This window comes from Phocoena sinus, chromosome 6, assembly GCF_008692025.1.
Source record: "Phocoena sinus isolate mPhoSin1 chromosome 6, mPhoSin1.pri, whole genome shotgun sequence".
Taxonomy (NCBI): Eukaryota; Metazoa; Chordata; class Mammalia; order Artiodactyla; family Phocoenidae; genus Phocoena; species Phocoena sinus.
In genome coordinates, this window is record NC_045768.1 from 51,308,402 (window position 1) to 51,328,120 (window position 19,719).

Sequence of the window (19,719 nt, forward strand, 5' to 3'; positions counted from 1 at the left end):
GAATCACTGCATTATATACACTGGTGCTTGTCATTGCTCTGGAAGCACGCGGTGCAGTGAGTGGACACCTCAATCCCAGCCGATCACAGGAGTGGCCTGACAGCTGCCATACTCTATCCACAGTCCCTCCCACGATTCTCTCCTGTGGTCCCCACGACATTCGTGGACCTCTCCAGCCATCTACTCCTAAGAGAGACTGGTGGCTGAAGCTCTGTCTTTAAGAACCAAAGAACGTTATGTGCAGAAGGGTGACCTCCTGTCTTTCACTTCTCCCGAGGGTAAGGCAAGAGGATGTGCATGTATAGCTCAGCAAGAGAAGCTTGACTTTTATGTAAAGCGGAATTCATACCTTGGCAGTGAGATCTGAAGCAGGTTCCAGAGGCAGGCTGTGTCCTGAGCCACTAGAGGACCTTCCCTTTTGCAACCTCGCTGAGAAAAAGCTCCATAAAAATAGGTGGCTGTGCAGCTGCTTCTTTCCGCAGCTGGGCCCAAGAATTTGCTTTGTCTGATATTTATAACGTTGTGTCTGCTTCAGCCCCACTCATGCAAGCCAACCTCTCACTAGACCCAAAGCAAGCCTCTTCTCCAGCCATCCTACCCCTCCACTTCTAGTCTTTGTTCTTGCTACATTCACCCCTGGTGAAATTATAGAAATGGTTACCAGGCCCAGGAAACTCCACTCTCTGGGAAATCCCTTAGGTGCTAGTGCCTTCCATCTCTGAGTCAGTCTCTCTGTGTGTTCCCACAGCCGGTTGCTTGTGCCGCTGCTGTAACCTTCATGTCTACCTGATTCATTGTGCACGTCTGCCATAGCCTCCCGTTCCCAAACTACAAACTCACAGAAGCAGGGATAATATTTTATGCATCCGTTTGCTGCACCGAAGAAACCCAGGACTCTGCACACAGTAGTCGTTCAACTGGTGTTTGCTGAATGAATGAATTGTATTTGTGTTGCTGGACACACATGACTCCATACTGAAATGAAGAAACAGGATTTTAAAATGAGGATTAATTTACATTTGAACTTCAAAGTTCGACAGGATGAAAAGTTCAGCAACTTGAGAAAAAATATTGAAAAATAGGCTTAGCTGTCTAAGCCTGAGTGTATCTAGTTGTGCTGTCATCAACCTCCACTTTCTTTTTTTTTCTTTCTTTCTTTTTTTTTTAATACATTTGTTTATTTATTTTTGGCTGGGTTGGGTCTTCGTTGCTGAGCGCGGGCTCTCTCTGGTTGCGGTGAGCGGGGGCTACTCTTCGCTGTGGTGCGCAGGCTTCTCATTGCGATGGCTTCTCTTGTTGCAGAGCACGGGCTCTAGGCATGTGGGCTTCAGTAGTTGTGGCACGCGGGCTTAGTAGTTGTGGCACACGGGCTTCGTTGCTCCGCAGTATGTGGGATCTTCCCGGACCAGGGCTCGAATCCGCACTGGCAGGCAGATTCTTAACCACTGCGCTACCAGGGAAGTCCCATGGATCTCCACTTTAAAGATGATGAGAACCAAAGCCACAAGGCAAGTTGTATTCCATTGCTGATAAACTTCATAACTAGTTCCTTAGAATCTCAGCTCAAAGCCACCCTACTATTATTTTTAAATCAAGACACTTGTGATGAAAGAGTAGATGCCACATTCGTTTCTTCTGACGCCCAAAGGCAGTTTTGAGCACTTTGCCTTCTCTGTTCCATTTATTTACTAAGTTCCCGAGATCATAATGATGAATACCAGCCCTTGCAAGTGTTCTGCAAGGCAGACTTATCAGAAGAGTGACCACTACCGGAGTTTCTCAAATGGCAAGACAAACAAATAAGCAAAAATCCACAATTCTTGTGTAAGGTTGAAATCAGAAATTTCTTTTTTATTAGCTGCTAAAGGTCCTAGCAAGTTTCTGACAGAAGCATAGATAGAAAATGGAAACAAATACCTTGCTGGGAATGTCTCCCTGCTTGCCCTAATCTTGACTACAGCAATAATGCATTTCTGAACGGTCAAAGTGCACCATGTTATCTGTGCCAATGACATGATAAGTGGGTGCGTTCCCAAGGAAGCAAAACATATGCAAACAGGTCCTGTGCACCCAGGGTTCTGGCTGAGGACTGACGGAGGCTGCCAGGGACACAGTATCTTTTTTCTGGGCAAATAAAGCCAGCTGTGACCCTCTGCTTTCCAGCAGGGGACCCCACCCTCCCTGCCATCTCATCAGGCCCATCACTGTGCCACCAGCAAGGTTCTCTTCCAGCATCCACTTCATCTCCTACTTTTACAGCATTTCACTGTCTCCTTTTACAGCCATGACCAGTAAGATCTGAACTGTGTCCAAACAAGTGCATGAAAACAGGCCCTTATTGGGAGATAAGCTAGCAGAGTGAGAAAGTCAGAGAGACAGCCAACATGGTGGTATTTTGCCTTCTCAGCAGGAACTAGTATCAACTCATGTACCAACCCACGTGATATAATCAAGGCGGGGCCCGAAAATGTTCAGCATTCATTCTCAGAGTCCTGCTAAGAAATGACCTCCCACCTGTGTAATGAATGGCTGAATTTGAAGGAATGCAGCCTGCTTAACAGCTAGTATTGATATTATTTACAAAATAAGAGAGAAAAACACCCTTTGATATGTTTTGTTGAAAGTGTGTCATTGTGGTTTGTGGAAAGCTCTTGAAGATGTGAAGGGGGTGGCATGGGGACTTTGGAGATGGGAAGGAGGGTGAGTGGCCATCAGGTGGTTGGTGGGCATGAGGTGGGCTATTAGGAGTTCTACAACTTTCACCCATGGGAGACCTGACCTGGGATGAAAAGTTAAATCCTCCCGCTGCTGAGGAGATCCTTCTTAGGTCTGTCCGGGAGCACCTGGGGCTCAGGGTCAGCTGACTTCTGGCATTGCACGCTCTTCCGTTACTCCAGAACCTTCTCTCACCTGACACCAATGATGCACAGATGCCCTGACTATTCCCAGCCCACTGACTCTCTCTCAAAAGGGCAGGTTCCCTTGTGTGATAAAGCAAGATATCAGATGACAGTGCAGCTTTCAGAGACAACCGAAGACCCTGTTGCATTTGCAGAAACTGACTAAAACCCAAACAAAACAGACATTTGTTTCTTTCCCCACCTACCCCGCCCACCACCAAATCAACCTTTGTTTTTTTTTCAAAGTCATAAGAGGCACAAACAGGTAGCAAGAAGGCATGAGTGAAGCGTCCCCCGCCGAGCGCGTTCTTTTGGCTGTGGTGAGTGATCTGCCCTCCGTTCAGGTGATGACAGTAGGGCCCCTCCGGCCGGTTCTCTCGTGAATCTGGGATATTTTCAGCGCGATGGCTATGAGAGGGCTTAGCACTGCCTGGAAAAGGAGGAAGAAAGTCTGTGAACAACTCGAGTCAGTCACAGGAGGGCCGCAGGGATGGGTTTCTATTCCAAGCATCTGGATTCAGTTCTGGTTTGTGGATCTGGACAGCTGTTCGCTGGTCCCTGGTTTCCTCTTCCGCAAGAGGAGACTCAGTGGGCGGGGGGGGGGGCGGTTAGGGAGAGGAGAGGCAGCAGTTGATCTCCAAAGTCTTACCTGGCTCCCAAACACATTGCTCTAAGACAGGAACTTGCACAACCCAACTACGAGAGTATTGAAGCATTTCGGGAACAGAGCGCCGTGAATCAAGTAAGTTCAGAAAACCCCACAGTCTTCCTCTGCTACATTCCCTCCCCAACACATACCCGCCCCCCCCCCCCCCCCCACCACACACACGTGCGTGAACTTGAGGAAAAACACTCATTCTACATCCTAAGTCCATGGACCTGATGAACCTACTCTCCTGATGTTTTGGAGAAGACAGACCAATCCATCAGCTAGCGCTGCAGAGAATAACTGCTCATTTCTTCCCATCACATAACACAGTGGCTCATGGGGCACCTCAGCGTCCCCTAGAAGGAGGTGGGGAGGTTTGGAGGCCTAGGGAATAGATTCTTGGAAAGGTGAAGGACACGAAGGGGAGTGAGAATCACGTCTTGCCCTTTAGCTGCTCATCATTTCATGAGACTCAGACAGCGTTTTCCAAAGTGAGAGCACACACCACTCAAGATGATTTTAGGTGGTGCAGGAGATGATTTTAGATGGTGCATGGGCATGGCACCGGAACACTGAGAAAGTCAGTCTATTTTCCATTCTTCTTCAATCCTCCTACTTTCATCAAAGAGAAAATCTATTTGCTGCCAATCTTTAACACTTTTACCAGGACAGAGCATGCCTCAGGCAAGAGTTACCTAGATAGAAGGTAATATCATTGTATTTTTTATTGCATTTATTTTTTATGATGAATTTTATTTATCAAGGGATGCTGTTTTATTTATCAAGGGAGTTTACCTAGGGATACTGTTTTTTCCATGGAGAGCACTGATGTAAACTTTCTAGAATAAAAAAATTGTTTTAACTGAAAACAAACTTAAGTCCATTTAAAGACGAATACTAATATAGGGGTACTGGCAGAAAAGAAGTTTGGGAAATACTGGCATAAGGGGAAAAAAGATATCATATCGAGGAAAATAAAACCTGTATTTCTGGAGGGGAGAGAAAGATTCTATTACTTGCAGCCTTCACGTATTCCTAACAGATAGAGGGACGGAGGGAATGCATGCATTCTAATCAGACAGCAAGGGCCCAAGCAAACACCCAGGGCTCCAGAAGCACAAGTAGCCCAGTTGTCCTGAGTGGAGTGTGGACACAGGGCATTCCTGAGCCATAACCACCAGGGCCAAGTGTAAGGTTTTAATTCATTAGGTAAGGGGAGATGTTGGAGGTTTCTGAGCTAAAAGATGACACTGTCAGAACTGTGCTTTGGAAAGAATCCTCTAGCAGCAAGTCTCATAGTTTAATACATTTATGGCTAAATGTATTACATTATCTCACTCTATAAGGATGATGAGGTGAAGCAGCACAGATGTAATCTTGGAAGCCAGAAGAGAGATGAAAATCTAGAGCCTTTTCACAACTACACAAGCAAATACTGCTTCCTTCTGGTTCCACGTCCATAAACTTGATACACAGAAAACAGAAGCATTTCTTTTCCTTTTAATAACCCAACCGGTGCCCAGAAAACTTTTCCACTGGCACATTTTGCCAGGCCCTGTTCCACAGGATGCCCACAGGGCAGCATCTGGATTCTTTAAGGGCCAAGCACCCACTTTGTATAGATGTCAGAGTATTAGCTTTCCTCCTCTTCCTGTCTTCTCTCCCCTCTTTCCTTCTTCCCCCCTTTTCGGCTATCTAAGTCTACATAAAACCTATAAGAGAGGTAAAGTGAGGACAGAGAAAGAGAATAAAGCTAAAATCAATCACTTTGAGGCCCTGGAGGATGAATAAAGCTAAAATATCCTATCAATTTAAGAAAATGCAGTGAAACTGAATTTGAAACCCTAACCCTAACCCTCACTTTTTTTAAAACCGAAAATTAAGACCTATTTTGTTTGACGGCATTGTAAGTTTCAAGATTAAGGATTTTCTACTCCTTACCTTTAAGTGGTGGTACCTATTGGCAAGAGGGTAAGGGAGCACAGTTGTAACCGATACTGTAAACACTGCAGGTGTTCTGTTAACTGATCTCTGCTGAACTCTACAGATGAACCTATGGTGCCCATTTCTTCTGTAAACCATCCTGACTGAGGTCCACTGCACACTGGATGTCTGTGACCAACAGATGACTCTCTAACATGCTCACCTACTTCTGCCTCTAGCAGTTATGTGCTTATTAGGAGTCAGTTACGTTTGTTCCTAAATATGTTAATGCCTGTTGTACTTGTTATTGAAACTATGAATTTATTAAATTATATGTAAACCACGGAAATGTGAGAATAAATAGGAAGAGTTCTTTCTATGAAAATTAAGTTGAATGTTTTGGAAAGAGTTAGATAATGGTGATTAGCCATGCCTGTCCAATTAGATGTGAGTGAGATGCTGTAAAGTACTGGGGAGAATTTTTTAAAGTATAGAAAGTTTGTTTTGCAGATTGCCTCACAAGTGGCCTTAAGTTCCCACTGACAATAAAGAAATTAAAGGTGAACATTACAGATGATGAATTATGAGTGGGAATCTTTTGTAGAAAGATAATCACAACACCAAAGAGTACGCTCATATTCAAAGAAAAGGTGTTGGACCAAAATTAAAAGATTGACAAACAAACATACATTTATATGTTTTGTGCTAAAAAATAGAATGGTCAACATATGTGTACATTTAATTACCCCTTTTAACTCTCTTTTTGGAGTAGTGAATTAAGTACCTGTCCCTTATCCTGACCATGTCAGAGAAGAAGGCTTCCATGGTAATTATGCAAACTGAAAGGAAGGAAACACATTTTTGGAAATTCTCTATGAGGAAGACCTTGAACATGGGAACTCCCACCCTGAGCACAGTTCCAGGCCAGCCTGACACAGAAGCTGTGGAACAATCTGCCCTCAAGAGACCGTGAGGGTTTGGGAAGAAAAACATCAGTGATGATCACCATGGACTGAATACTACTGAGGTCCTTTCACACATTTTTCAGGAACCCAGAAAGTCTTCAGATGCTTGTAGGATCCTAGGGAATTCTGGGAGAGATCCCTAAAAGTGCCCAAGTTTGAATTTTTTGCCAGCCTTGTGAAATGGGAGCTTCAAGTCATAATTTAAGGATCATAAAGTATTTGTTTTTCTTGCTTGAGTGTGCATGTGAATGTGTGTGTGTACACAGAATGCATGGCCTAGAATGAATGGTTACACCATGAGAGCACGAGCTTTGTCTAATTTAGGGCTAGAAAAGTGCTGCTACGTCGGAGGCATTGAATAAATATTGGTGGAATAAAAGGATGCTATGTCAGTTTGATGAAAAGAAAATGATGAGGCTGATAGAGACTTTTGTGGCCATTCACGAAGGGCACTCTGGGTGAGCCGGAGGGTCAGTAGTACCGAATTTTTACCGTCACGTTTTTCTTTAGAAATCACAGCTTTGGTACGTGTGACTCCCAGATACTTTTCTCATTTCATCAACCATTCATCATGGAAAGGAGAGAGAGGGAGATTCATTTTTCTGAAGCAATTGGAAAGGCCCTCAGACTGCGGAGTGAGAAGAGGGGTGAAAAATTAGAAGCCTGCGGATGTGAAATTTCTGAGAAGAAGCTGGACACAGAGCTTAAGAAACAGAGAGGAGCACGGGATGATGTAATTTGATTCTTTCACGTGACAGATGAGGAAACTGAGCCCAGAGAGGAGATGCGATTGGCCCAGGGTCACACGTCTGTTGGGTGGTTGAGCTGGGATAAGAACACAGTGATTCTTCCTCTACTGCTCTTTCCATGACACAATTCTGAACACGAGACCCGTGAATGACAAGGAAAAACAGAGCGGATAAGATGAGCCTAAGAGGAGAGAGAAAGAAAAAGTAGGATCGTCATCCCACTGTACTAGACCAGTCCCACATCAGATGAGGGGTCAGATAGGACTGATTAGCCATCCCCACTGACCAAGAACAGGTGGACAGTGGGGAGAAGAGCATTTCCGGTTTTGTGAATGTATTAGACGTTCCAAGATGACTCTTGGTGAATGAAGCAAATAAACTAATAGAGACTATAATCTATTAGAAATACAGCATCTTTTTTCTAATTCCAGTGCTTCTTAGAGCGCTTGACATAGCTTTTCTACACTCAGGAGTAGGACACAGAGAGTGCTCATCCCGCAGCAAATGGCATCGGCAATGCCTCCATTCGAGGGTACTCACACCGCGGCTCCATTCAACCTTGGAGGTTTGGGTGGCTTTTGCTGTCATCTCAAGTTAATAAGCCTAGAGAGGGAAATGGGGTCTGTCTCTATTTCAAATTCTGATACTTAGCTCATCATGGATTTTTTTGCATTGGTTTCGATTTTTTTAAGTATTGCATTACAATATTTATCTTGAGTACTGAATTTTTTGGCACCCCCTTAAATTCTACACCCTGCTAACCTCAGCCTCGTCCTAGCCCTGTGTTAGGCTTTAACCTGTTCAGACACCCCGGAAGGAAAGAGGTTTCTTCTTTCCCTTTCTTTTTCATCTTCTCTCTTGTTCTATATTGTTGTTGTTTTTATTCACATTCATGTAAACTGGAGCCATAAAAACAAGCCCCTAACAAATGAACTTCTTACCCTGACCGGCAATAGACAGGAGAGGTGTAAATGATCTGAATGTCACAAGACTCGAAGTAAACAGTTAACTGATTTTTTTGGGAGAAAAACAAATGCTAACCAGAAACACAATCACTTATTAAGTAAAATTTGTTCGAATCTGTGGAGGGAGCCCAGGGCTTGGCTGGTGCCAATGAGGACTGTGCATTAGGAGAGTCAGAGAAGTATCCGTGTGGGAAGGAGGGCATGGGGAAGACAGTACTTATCCTAGTTCATGGTCTGAGGCAGGTAATAAAACCTGGAGAATGCAGATCATTCAACAACATAAAACACTGACATTCCAACATCCATAAAATAGGGATTTACAACAAATGCCACGTTCGCCTGACGCTTAGAGGCAACTTGCATGAACACTCCTTCTTGGGTTAAAGTTGAACCACCTTTCTCTCATGATTTCATCCAAACATTCATTCTTAGTCCGTGTGCAGTCTGCTTAGTCTAAGGCAGTGGTTCTCAAACTTGAGTGTGTAGCAGAATCACCTGGAGGGCCTGATAAAATGAAGATTGCTGGACTCCTCCCCTGGAGTTGCTCATTTAGGACATCTGGGCTGGGGCCCAAGAATCTGCATGTCTCACAAATTCCAGGTGATGCTGATATGCTGGTCCAGGAACCACACTTTGAGAACCACTGTCCTAAGGAACGCCCATGAATGTGCCTGTTAAATTCCTTGCTCCAGCTAGAGCCTAGGTTGCCTTGTTTGTTCACAGGATTCCACTCCTTGGCCACAGCTGACTGGACCAGGAGTAGGTGCCTTACCTACAGGCAGCTGACCCATAGGCTGGCCAGTGACTGAGCAATAGCCCGAGGCAGCTGATCAGATTTTTTCTGATCAATTTTTTTAAACTGGTAAGTAATGAAAGAATAAGCCAGCCAGCAGTGGGAGCTAAATTAACCACGAGGCTATAATTCACTAATCACAAGGGCATAAGGCACCAGGGTAATCCAGGATTACGAGAAAGCAGAGATTCTGAGAAATATGAAAAATTCTAAGAAATTTAGAAAAGATCTTGGAGAAATAAAAATTAAACAGAGCAGAGGGAAATAACAAAGAGTTGGTAGAGAGAAAAGGATGGCGTACGTCGCAATAATCTCGAAAGTAAAGATCCACTAACTCCTGCCGGGCGGGCCTGAATCAATAACTTGCTCGAGGTCTAGTGTCTGAGACCTGGCCCTACTCTTGGATTTCTTGAGTTACCTTTGGTCTGTTTGTGCACTAAAATAAATCAAAATTTTGAAACAACAAAATCACACTAATAAACAAACTCCGAGTATGTTTCTCTTGGATCATTTTGAGGTACCATCACTATCCAGCTTTCTACCACCAGTGAGAAAAAGCGTTTTTTCCTCCTAAAACTCAAGCTCTTGCAAATTGAAATTACCTTCCTCACCAAATCAGCTCATGGCATCACCTTCCCCTTTCTGCTACTAGCAGATCCCACCAATCTCTCCACCAGCTGGGCTGGAAGTGCACTTTGGTGAGTCTTTCTCTCTTTTCCCCACATCTAAGCAGTCACACACTCCTCATCCCATGGCTCCTCCCTTTAACACAGTCCCCTATTACCCCTGGCTTGCAGGAGTCTGCTAACTCTTCTCAGGCTCACCAGAGTGCACTTTTAGGAACCCTAATGTAAAAGTCCTGGATGGTTTCCTCAGCCTAAGGTCTGCCCTCACAGTATGGCTGTCAGCTTCTTGACAGTTGGGTCTTACCCTCTGTGGTAGGCAGAATACTATGCCTCAACCCCCAAAGATATCAGGTCCTATCCCCTGCAATCTGTGAATGTGACCTTATTTGGAAAAAGGGTCTTTGCAGATGTGGTTAAGTGAAAGATTCTGAGATGACAAGATTATCCTGGATTTTCCAGCTGGGCCCTAAATGCAATCACAAGGGTCCTTAGAGGAGAGCGGGAGATCATATGCACACACAGAGGAGAAAGTGATGTGGCGATGGGGACAGAGATGGTGGTCACCAGCCAAAGAACGCCTGCAGCCACCAGAAGATGGAAGAGGGAGGAAAAGATCCTCTCCCAGAGGCTCCAAAGGGAGTGTGTGCCTGCCGACACCTCGATTTCAGAATTCTGGCCTCTTGAACTCCGAGGGAATACATTTCTATTGTTTTAAGTAACCCAGTTTGTGGTAATTTGTTACACAGCAGCCAGAGGAAATGAACACACCCTTCCTTTCCACCATTCCTCCCCAGTCTTCTGCCTGCTCCTTGTCTCACCCCACCGCACCCCTTGAACAGTGACCTCTCAGCCCACGCTCTTCTCCACTTTTACATGAGTTGTTCTTTCATTTTGGACCGATGCTGAAATCTCAGCCATCCCTCAAGTCCTTTTTCATGAAATCTCTCTGATAGTCCCAGGAAGGATCTCTCCATTCTCTGACCCCTTCACTTGCTTCTCTGATGATTCCTTTTTATCTTGATTTACAGGAATTTGTAAGGGTTTTCTTTTCTTTCCTCTATCACATTTCAACTAAACTCTAAGTTACTAGAAGGCAAAATTTTTCTTAAATGTGTCTGTTTCCCTCCCTATACTATGTGTCTTGCCCATAAGAGATGCTGAAAGAAATGGTGGGCTTGGGATATTGTTTCGAGTGCTTAGTGCAGTGGGTGGTATACTGAGAAACTAACTTGTGCTTTGCACCCCCTTCCTCAGGAAGGTTCACCAGGACGAGATGAGACTGTCCATCCAGTCTCCCTCCTGCCTCTTCCTCAGCCCAAGGGGAAGCCAGGAGCTGCTCTGCCTGTGAAGGGTTAGCAGGTGCTTGGGTGGTTCTAATTAGCACTAACTGCTAATGTGGAGATAGGGTTGAATGAAACCTTCACAATTCAGAGTTCAAAGAAAAGGAAAGCTGTCCAATCCGAGGAAGCAGGAGAGGGAAAAGAACTCTGAGAAAAGGATGGCCTGTGGCAGTGCAAAGGACTATTAGGGAAAAGACTCTGTGCCCCTGCCCAGAGCAGTGCCCCAGACAGAGGACAGGACAACAGCAGAGGTGAAGGCAACCACAGAGACCTGCGCTCTCCCTCAGGACGGCGTGTGCCCTCCCCCTGCTCCATCCCCTCTGAGCTGTTTTATATGATCTGGAAAAGGGAAGGAGCCCCAAATGGCTACTGCTGAGCTTCTTGCCAATTCAGACGGGAGTTAGAGATCCATACAATACAGAAATGTGACATTCCTTGCATCACAGGAGTCGTGGAAATATCCATACCTGCTATAATTATAAACGTGGAGGCATCCTCTGGCTTTGTTTCCAATACATTTCAGCATTGGAGAAAGTTTCTTTCTTTTCTTTTTTTTTCTGAAGTCTTTTTGTAATTGAAGTATAGTTGATGTACAATGTTGTGTTAGTTTCAGGTGTACAGCAAAGTGATTCAGTTATATATTCAGTTATACATATATAATTCAGTTATATATATATATATATATATTCTTTTACAGATTCTTTTCCCTTATAAGTTATTACAAAATATTGAGTATAGTTCTCTGTGCTATACAGTAGGGAGAAAGTTTCTGATTACATTGCCCTTCAAATCTTGAACACTTACACAATGTAACAGAGAGAGCCAAGTATAGGAATCTGTAACTAACTGTCAGGGCAAATTTATAAGGGCCCTGCCCAAAGAGGCAAGCAGGGGTGGAAATCTATGCCGGCTTCTCTCAGCAAGCCAGGCATCCTGGCAAGGGGCTGCATTTTCCCAGAGGAAGGGTGCCTTTGTCTTTCCACAAAGATGCCATCCCCTAGCCTCACCACCCTGTACATTCCCGCTGAGGGAGCCTTTTTCTAATTTGCACAAAGGGGCCCTAGGGGCGAGATGCTGCCCTGTTTACAGAAGCCCAGATTTTGGGTAACAAAGATGACTAGCTATTTCAAATCCACCTGAGAAGTGTCTAGAAGAGAAATTGTAACAAAAAAAAATCAAATACATTTGTTGCTAATAAAAGTTAAGTGAGGGCTTCCCTGGTGGCACAGTGGTTAAGAATGTGCCCGCCAATGCAGGGGACACAGTTTCGAACTCTGGTCCGGGAAGATCCCACATGCCGCAGAGCAACTAAGCCCTTGAGCCACAACTACTGAGCCTGCTCTCTAGAGCCCGTGAGCCACAACTACTGAGCCTGTGCACCACAACTACTGAAGCCCACACGCCTAGAGCCCGTGCTCCACAACAAGAGAAGCCCCCTCTGGCTGCAACTAGAGAAGGCCCGCGCTCAGCAACGAAGACCCAATGCAGCCAAAAATAAAAATAAATAAAATAAGTGATTTTTAAAACAAAGATTAGTCCTTAAAAAAACAAACAGTTAAGTGAAAATGCTAAACACTGCAAACATTTTGCTCTTTAATATGATACATACAACCATGGTCCTAACTTTAATCCCCTTTTCATGTAATAAATCTATCTATGCATCTTGATCCAAAATGGACCTAAAATTAACCAAAATAGAGGATATGAAAAATGACTATAGATAAATCTGAATTCCGAGCCCAACCCTGAGGGAACCCATCTATTTTGTGAATGTCAGAAAACAGGCCTCCATAAAAGCTCTCTTCTTAGGGGGAGAAAGCCATTCCAGGATATAAGCGATGAGATACTCCCAAAGAAGTTCAATCAAAGCAAGAACTAAGCTAGCGTTCTGGGAATGCAGTGACGAGCCTAACAGAAACCACACTGACCCGGCCAGCTGGGCCTCCTTCTCCGTGGCCCTCCCCACCTTTGCAACTGACTTGGGACTTCAGGAAGCAAAAGGCAGTGCTTAGGTTGCAAATCCAAAATAAATCAGAGGAGTCATGAAGCCATTTTTCCTAGTTATTCCTATAAATTGGAGCTGCGTTCAGTCTCTCCTCAGAAGTATCGTGTCGGGCTGGAGAAGGAGAGAAAACAAACATGCTGGCCAGCATTTGGGGGCATAGCCAAAAGGCACTAAGCAGAATCTTGGTGGCCTTTCACTGTCCTGTCACGCAAACACAGACCAACCTGCGAGAGTTCACAGCTTCCATTTTATAGAACCGTTCCCCTGGTCACTCTTTCCCTTTTCCTCTTTCCTCTCTTCTCTCTTTCTATCCCCTCATCTGCCACGAAACACATTGCAAAAAGGTGGGAAATGGCCAAATGGTTCAGATCGTCACAATTTCTGCTTTCCTCCTCCAATGTCCCTATCGTGTCTTCACGTTTCGACTCCACAGCAGACTTCAAAGGTTTCCCTGATGTAGAATGCACTTTCCAGTTTAGAGGGAACCGGGAGTTGCCCACCTCCCTAGCGCCACTTGCAAAACTGTTACCAGAAATATAACTGCAAGACTGAAAGCAGAGGTTTAGAAAAAAAAAGAACTACTCTCCAGTTCAAGTTCTCAAAGGACTCTCCTTGTAGCCATTTGCCTCCTCTTTTGAAGCCAAGGTCTAGGTTATTAGTAGTCGTCATTTTTTAAAAACTAGGTTCCTAGGGTTGGAACAATAATGTGATTCAGCTTGGCTTTCTGCGTATAGATCCCAGAAAGCCTGGCTCCTTGGAGATGGATTAAAATCATCAACAGAAGTCTCCCAAAGATTGGTCAGCAGACTGCTACCTGAGGACGACGTAAGAATCACCTGGGGATGCTGTTGTGGGCTCCCGTCATGGAGATGCTGTTTCAGTGAATCTAGGGACCAGGAATGGAATGTGTAGCTCTACAAGCTCCCACAGTGATTCTGGTGCATACCCAGGTCTCGAAAGCACACTTATTCTAGAATCTGCAGTGAAGAATGGTGGTTATAAGCATGGACTCTGAAGCCAAACTGCCTGGCTCTACCCCTTATGAGCTGTGCAAGCTTGGGCACGCGCCTTAACCTCCCTGAACCTTCATTCTCTTGCCATGAAAGAGGGAGCACTTACCTATTGTGATGGAGCTAGACTGGGGCATGCAAACTGGAGATCCATGGCCACCAGATCCACTCAACCATCTCTTATTTTTGCTGGCACAACTTAATATATACTTTAAAAAATATGAACTGAATGCCTTTAGATGGCATGCCAGTTCTAACTAACAACTTCCTACTGTTCTATGTCCTGCTGCCCTATTCACATTGGTGAGTTATCTGCCTGTCATTTGAATTTCTGACCCCAGGGTTTGCCATGGGGTGCATACCCTGTAGTCACCCATCCCTGTCACAGGAAGCTGGCTGCTGTCAGCAATGTGGGTGGTGGGTGTGTTGGTGAGAGGATGGTACACGCCCCCAGGGCTGCTCCTAAGGGTGGCTTAGCATGGGGAAGAAGAGACCTATGGATACAGTACCAAAAAGCTCCTGACTGAGTTTCGAGGTGTCCTGACCCCAGATCTTACACCCTCTCCACCCTGGAAGAGCACCTGCAGCCAGCCTGGGTTTAGTGGCTGTACAACTTGAGGCCCAATATGGAACGTCTATCAGGACTATAGGGTATCCCTGGAGACCTGTGATTCTTAGATATAGGTGGTCATAGGTTTTTCCTCAAGGTGCACTTTAGGATCATGAAACCAAGCTTGGAACCTCAGCCAGCTTCCCTGTATCTTCCTCAATCTGCAGTGTCCACTGGACTTTTTTTTTTTTAAAGAAGATGTTGGGGGTAGGAGTTTATTAATTTATTTATTTTTGCTGTGTTGCGTCTTCGTTTCTGTGCAAGGGCTTTCTCTAGTTGTGGCAAGCGGGGCCCACTCTTCATCGCGGTGCGCGGGCCTCTCACTATTGCGGCCTCTCTTGTTGTGGAGCACAGGCTCCAGACGCGCAGGCTCAGCAATTGTGGCTCACGGGCCCAGTTGCTCCGCGGCATGTGGGATCCTCCCAGACCAGGGCTCGAACCCGCATCCCCTGCACTGGCAGGCAGATTCTCAACCACTGCGCCACCAGGGAAGCCCCCTCCACTGGACTTTTGAATTTGGTTCATTTAACAGAAATTGAACACGTTTGCACACTGTTCATATTCAACCAAACTAACTCACCTTTCCAAACTTCCAGAAGACCAGTTACAAATATTTGGTTCCAAAGCCCTCGTAGGTCTAGGCTCAGAAAGACTATTCCAAATAATACATTTAAGCTTCCTTTCTTTCATGGCATTACTGGATCACTGTGGTGTCATCAGTGCCACACACCGATACCTACTGTTTCTCTCCTCCCTGCCACAGAAGGCTGAGCTTCCAGGCCTTCTTGTGGTAAGGCGGGGGCCCTTTGACAATTTCCAGGCAGTGGGTGGTCACTTTCAGCCAAAGCTCTTCCTCTCCTTACGGTAACCAGCTGTTGGGGAGCAAATCTGCCACTCCAAAGTGTCTCTTTAGCACGTAGGTTATTTCGAGCTGAAAACAATGAAGGCCCGAAAGACTCAGGAAGAAATTTTGACTTTCCCCCTAACTGCCTAAAAAGTAAATTAGATAGAGGGCCTGTTCCCAGAATAGAGCTTTCACCAGAGACATCTGCAAAGAATATGGGCTTGGTGTCGGGGGAGAAACAGGGCCTAGAGATGCATCCACTCTAAGTCCCATTGTTTCTGCACAGCCCAGAAAACATTTATTTACCAAACCTTTGCTTTTCCATCTCCAGGTCAACTGCTTTCCCCCTTTTTGAAGTCCCAAGCCCTTACAACATCTTCTTTTATCTTTAGCTGAAGATGGTATTTAAGGTGAAGGTTTCAGCCATTTGGGCAAGTTACTCAGTTTTTCTGGGTCTCCCCAATTGTAGACATGCTATTAAAATGTTGTCTGATTTTCTCCTGTTAATCTGTCTCACGTCAGTTAGACCAGCCAGAAGAACCTAGAGGGTAGAGGACAATTTCTCCCTCCCTAACACAGCGATGTTCTAGACACCTGTTCTGTACACTTGGACCCTGGAGTAAGAACACAGAGGCAAGCACCCAACCAAGCTGTGCTGAATATATAATAGGAATTAGAAGTAAACCTTATCTTCAGTGGTGGTTTTAAGCCGGTGAGATTTTGGAGTTGTTGGTTACTATGGCACTGGTCTAGCCCATCTGGACTAATGAAAATATTATTCACTAAAACGAAGTGGGAAATGCCATTTCAAAAACATTTTCCAAATCAGAAGGTGTGAAGAAAGAGAGTATGTCTTGGAAACTCTATACTGCTGAACTATTGTTTGCCTTTAGGCCTTAGGCCATCTTTATTATATTGGATATTCTGAAGCCAATTAAAAGGATAAGAATAATGAATTAGTTTTCAAACATGGCTGCAAATTCTTTGAGATTCTTTCCATTAAGAGGTGGGTCTAGTCCCTCTTCCCTTGAAACTTGGCAGCCTTATTCAACCAATACAGTTTGACAGAAGTGCTGTTCTGTGACTTGTGAGCCTGGGTCACGAAGCCCGGCAGCTTCCCCACATTGCTCTCAGCAATGTTATATGCAAGAAGACTTACTATCTCGAGGCCAAAAAGGTAAAGAGGCCTCCAGAAGACTCCAGCTCCCAGCCATTTGAGTCACTCCCAGTTTTTCTAGTTTTCCCATCAGAGACCCCAGACATCAGGGAGCAGAGGCAAGCTTTCCCACTGTGCCACGTCCAAATATTCCTAGCCTACAGGGTCCATGAGCGGGCAGAAATCATTGTCGTAGGGTGCCACCAAGTGTTAAGGTGATTTGTGAAGCAACAATAGGCAACCAGAGTGAAAGGTGAGCCGTCTAAACAGAACTTTAGGCTGATACATTGCTTGACCATTCATGAGGTGGGGAAAGAAGTTGCGGCTTAAGTACAGTGAGAGAACTTATAGTATGTTGGTTAAATGCGTGGATCCATTAGGCTTGGGCTTAATTCCATCTCCAGCCCTCACTAGATAAGGTTCTTAATCTCTCTGTGCATCACTGTATTTTACTGCACATCAATTTTGAAACTGGGACGCTAATAATCGTTCCTGCTCCACAGGGTGATAAACATGAAATGAGATACAGCATGGCCCTCAGCAGCATCCCCAGCCCTGCACTTGTGACTCTGTCACTGAAGGCTGCCAGGAGGCCTCACCCTGCTAAATATGCAGCTTGCACATATGAACATCAGATAATTCCCGCTCTTGCCTAAGCAGTCTTGGAAGCCAGAAGATGTTATGTTTCCTGGCTGGGTTTAGGTCACAGGCAATAGAACTGGCTACACAAGAAGACAGAGAATTGATTTACTGGCTTGCAACAGTCTTGGGAAAAGGAAATTCCTTTCCTTGCTCTCATCTATAGTTTGTGCCTCGGGTTCTGAAGTTTTAATTCTTCCTCAGCAGTTTTTAATAGCTGACACTGAATATGTACCATGTGCCAAGCACTATTCCAAATTCATGGGTTGAGTTAATCTTTATAATAGATGGTTATATTTTATGTAATCTCTAACAGATATATCTATCACGTGAGGTAGGTAGTATTATCCCCATTTTACAGATGAGAAAACTGAGGCTCAGAGGCGTTACATCACTTGCTCAAAGACACACAGCTGGTAAGTGGCAGAGCTGAGCTCTGAATCCAGTTGGTGCCATGATTTTAACAGCAAAGCTGGGCTGTATCTCACTACCCTAGACTGCCCTTCTACTGAGGGAAAAGTTTCCATTTTCTGAACATTTAAAATATTTGTCTTCATGCCTTTACTGTAAAAGGTTTCTCTGTTTCAGGTACGCTATTTGAAAACTACCTTTTTAAGAACTGTGAAATGCGGCGATCACAGGGAAGTGCATAAACGTTACATACTTGAATTACATGTAAAGCTGGTGCTTGTACTTCTGAGGCCCTCGAGCATTTGAGTTCTACATGAACTCATCAAATTTTTTCCCTAGTTAGCATGACATACTGTCAGCACATATAGCCCATGTCCAAGATTTTTTCTTTAGCAATGTTCTTTATGAGATTAAAGGACTTCCTTTTGATTTCTATCTGCAGAGTTTTTATCATGAATAGATGATTTAGGAAAGCATTTTATCAAATGCTTTTCTGTATCCATTTTGTTATTATTGATACTTTCTAACTTAATTGCCCTTGTGATAATACTCTGCATTGTTTCAATGCCTAGTTAATTTTTATACATAGTTAATTTTTGTTTTGTTTTTTGTTTTTTTGCGGTACCCGGGCCTCTCACTGCTGTGGTCTCTCCCGCTGCGGAGCACAGGCTCCGGACGCTCAGGCTCAGCGGCCACGGCTCACGGGCCCAGCCACTCCGCGGCATGTGGGATCTTCCCGGACCGGGGCATGAACCCGTGTCCCCTGCATCGGCAGGCGGACCCTCAACCACTGCGCCACCAGGGAAGCCCCATAGTTAATTTTTATAGTGAATTTTCATACATGTTCCCTGTGTCATGAAAACAATTTATATGTTGATATTGTTTGCTGTAGTATCTATATGTCCATTAAATAAGGCATGTTAACAATGTTGTTCAAATATTCTACAGCCTTATTAATTTTTCTATCTCCTTGTTCTAATAATTCCTGAGAGGGCTGTTAAAATATCCCAGGGCTATTGTCAGTTTCTCTATTTCTTCTTATAGTTTTACCAATTTTTTGCTTTATAAATTTAAAATTATTAGGTCTTCCTGGGAGGAGTTAAAGTTTTGATCATTTTAAAGAGTCCCTCTTTATATTAAGCAATACTTTTGACCTTTATCTGAAACTAACAGAGTCAGATTTTTGGTTGTTAGTTGTATATATTTTTCCATTTTTTTAACTTTCAAACTTTCTGTATTTTTATGTAAAATGTGTCTCTTATAATGAGCTTGTATTTGTCTTTTTAAAAAAATCCAAACTTTGTCTTTTCCCTGGAGCACTTAGTTCATCTATATTTAAAGTAATAACAAATACATTTGTGTTTAAATCTACCATCTTATATGCTTTTTATTTGACCAACCTGTTTTTCTTTCTTCTCTTGGATTGATTTTTTAAAGTTATTCCCTGTTTTCCTCTCTTAGGTTGGAAGTTATATTCTTTCTATTTTTGTGTGTATGTCTGTGATGGTCACCTAGAAACTACAACATGAATCCTTGACCTATCAAAGTCTAATAATGATCCATAAATTTACTTTCTTCCAAAATATGCAAGGATCTTAGTATATCTTAAGTATGATTACTCTCACAGTTCTTAGAGCTATTATGGTTGTCTATTTTAGTTCTTTATAGTATTAATATGATAAAAATTTTCAGCACCATAAGACATTACTATTAATGTTTTATATAGCTAATGTTCACATAAACCAACCCCTATTTTTAATTTTTCTTTGCTTTTTGTTCCTTGATGCATCTCTGAGGTTCATGGGGGATAACTTTCCTCCTAACTGAAGAATATCTTAGAGAATTTCTTTCTGTATGGGGCTGCTCATAGCTCATTCTCTCAGTTTTTGTCTGTCTAAAAACGTCTTCATTTTGCTTTCATTTTAGAAAGACTGTTTTAGACTGTCAGCTATTTTACTTCAGCCTTCCGATTGTCAATGTTGCTGTTGAAAAATTAGTTGTCAGTCAAACAACTTGTCTTTGATCTTCTGTAGTTTTAGTCTGATGTGTCTAGATGTGCATTCATTTTTATTTACTCTGCTCAGGCTTCTAGCACCAGTGGATTGCTTTCCTTCATTCGTTCTGGGAAATCCTC

The 19,719-nt window shown here is 43.9% G+C and overlaps 1 protein-coding gene across 1 annotated transcript in view; it reads right to left on the reverse strand.

The window, feature by feature from the left end:
* Positions 1-1,825: 1,825 nt before the first annotated feature.
* The window catches only part of PGM5 (phosphoglucomutase 5), a 198,962-nt gene continuing 181,068 nt past the window's right edge, over positions 1,826-19,719 (reverse strand). Inside the window, exon 11 of the mRNA XM_032635313.1 lies at positions 1,826-3,330. Coding sequence (XP_032491204.1) covers positions 3,241-3,330 — 90 coding nt within the window. The 3' untranslated portion in view covers positions 1,826-3,240. The remainder of the gene's footprint in view (positions 3,331-19,719) is intronic.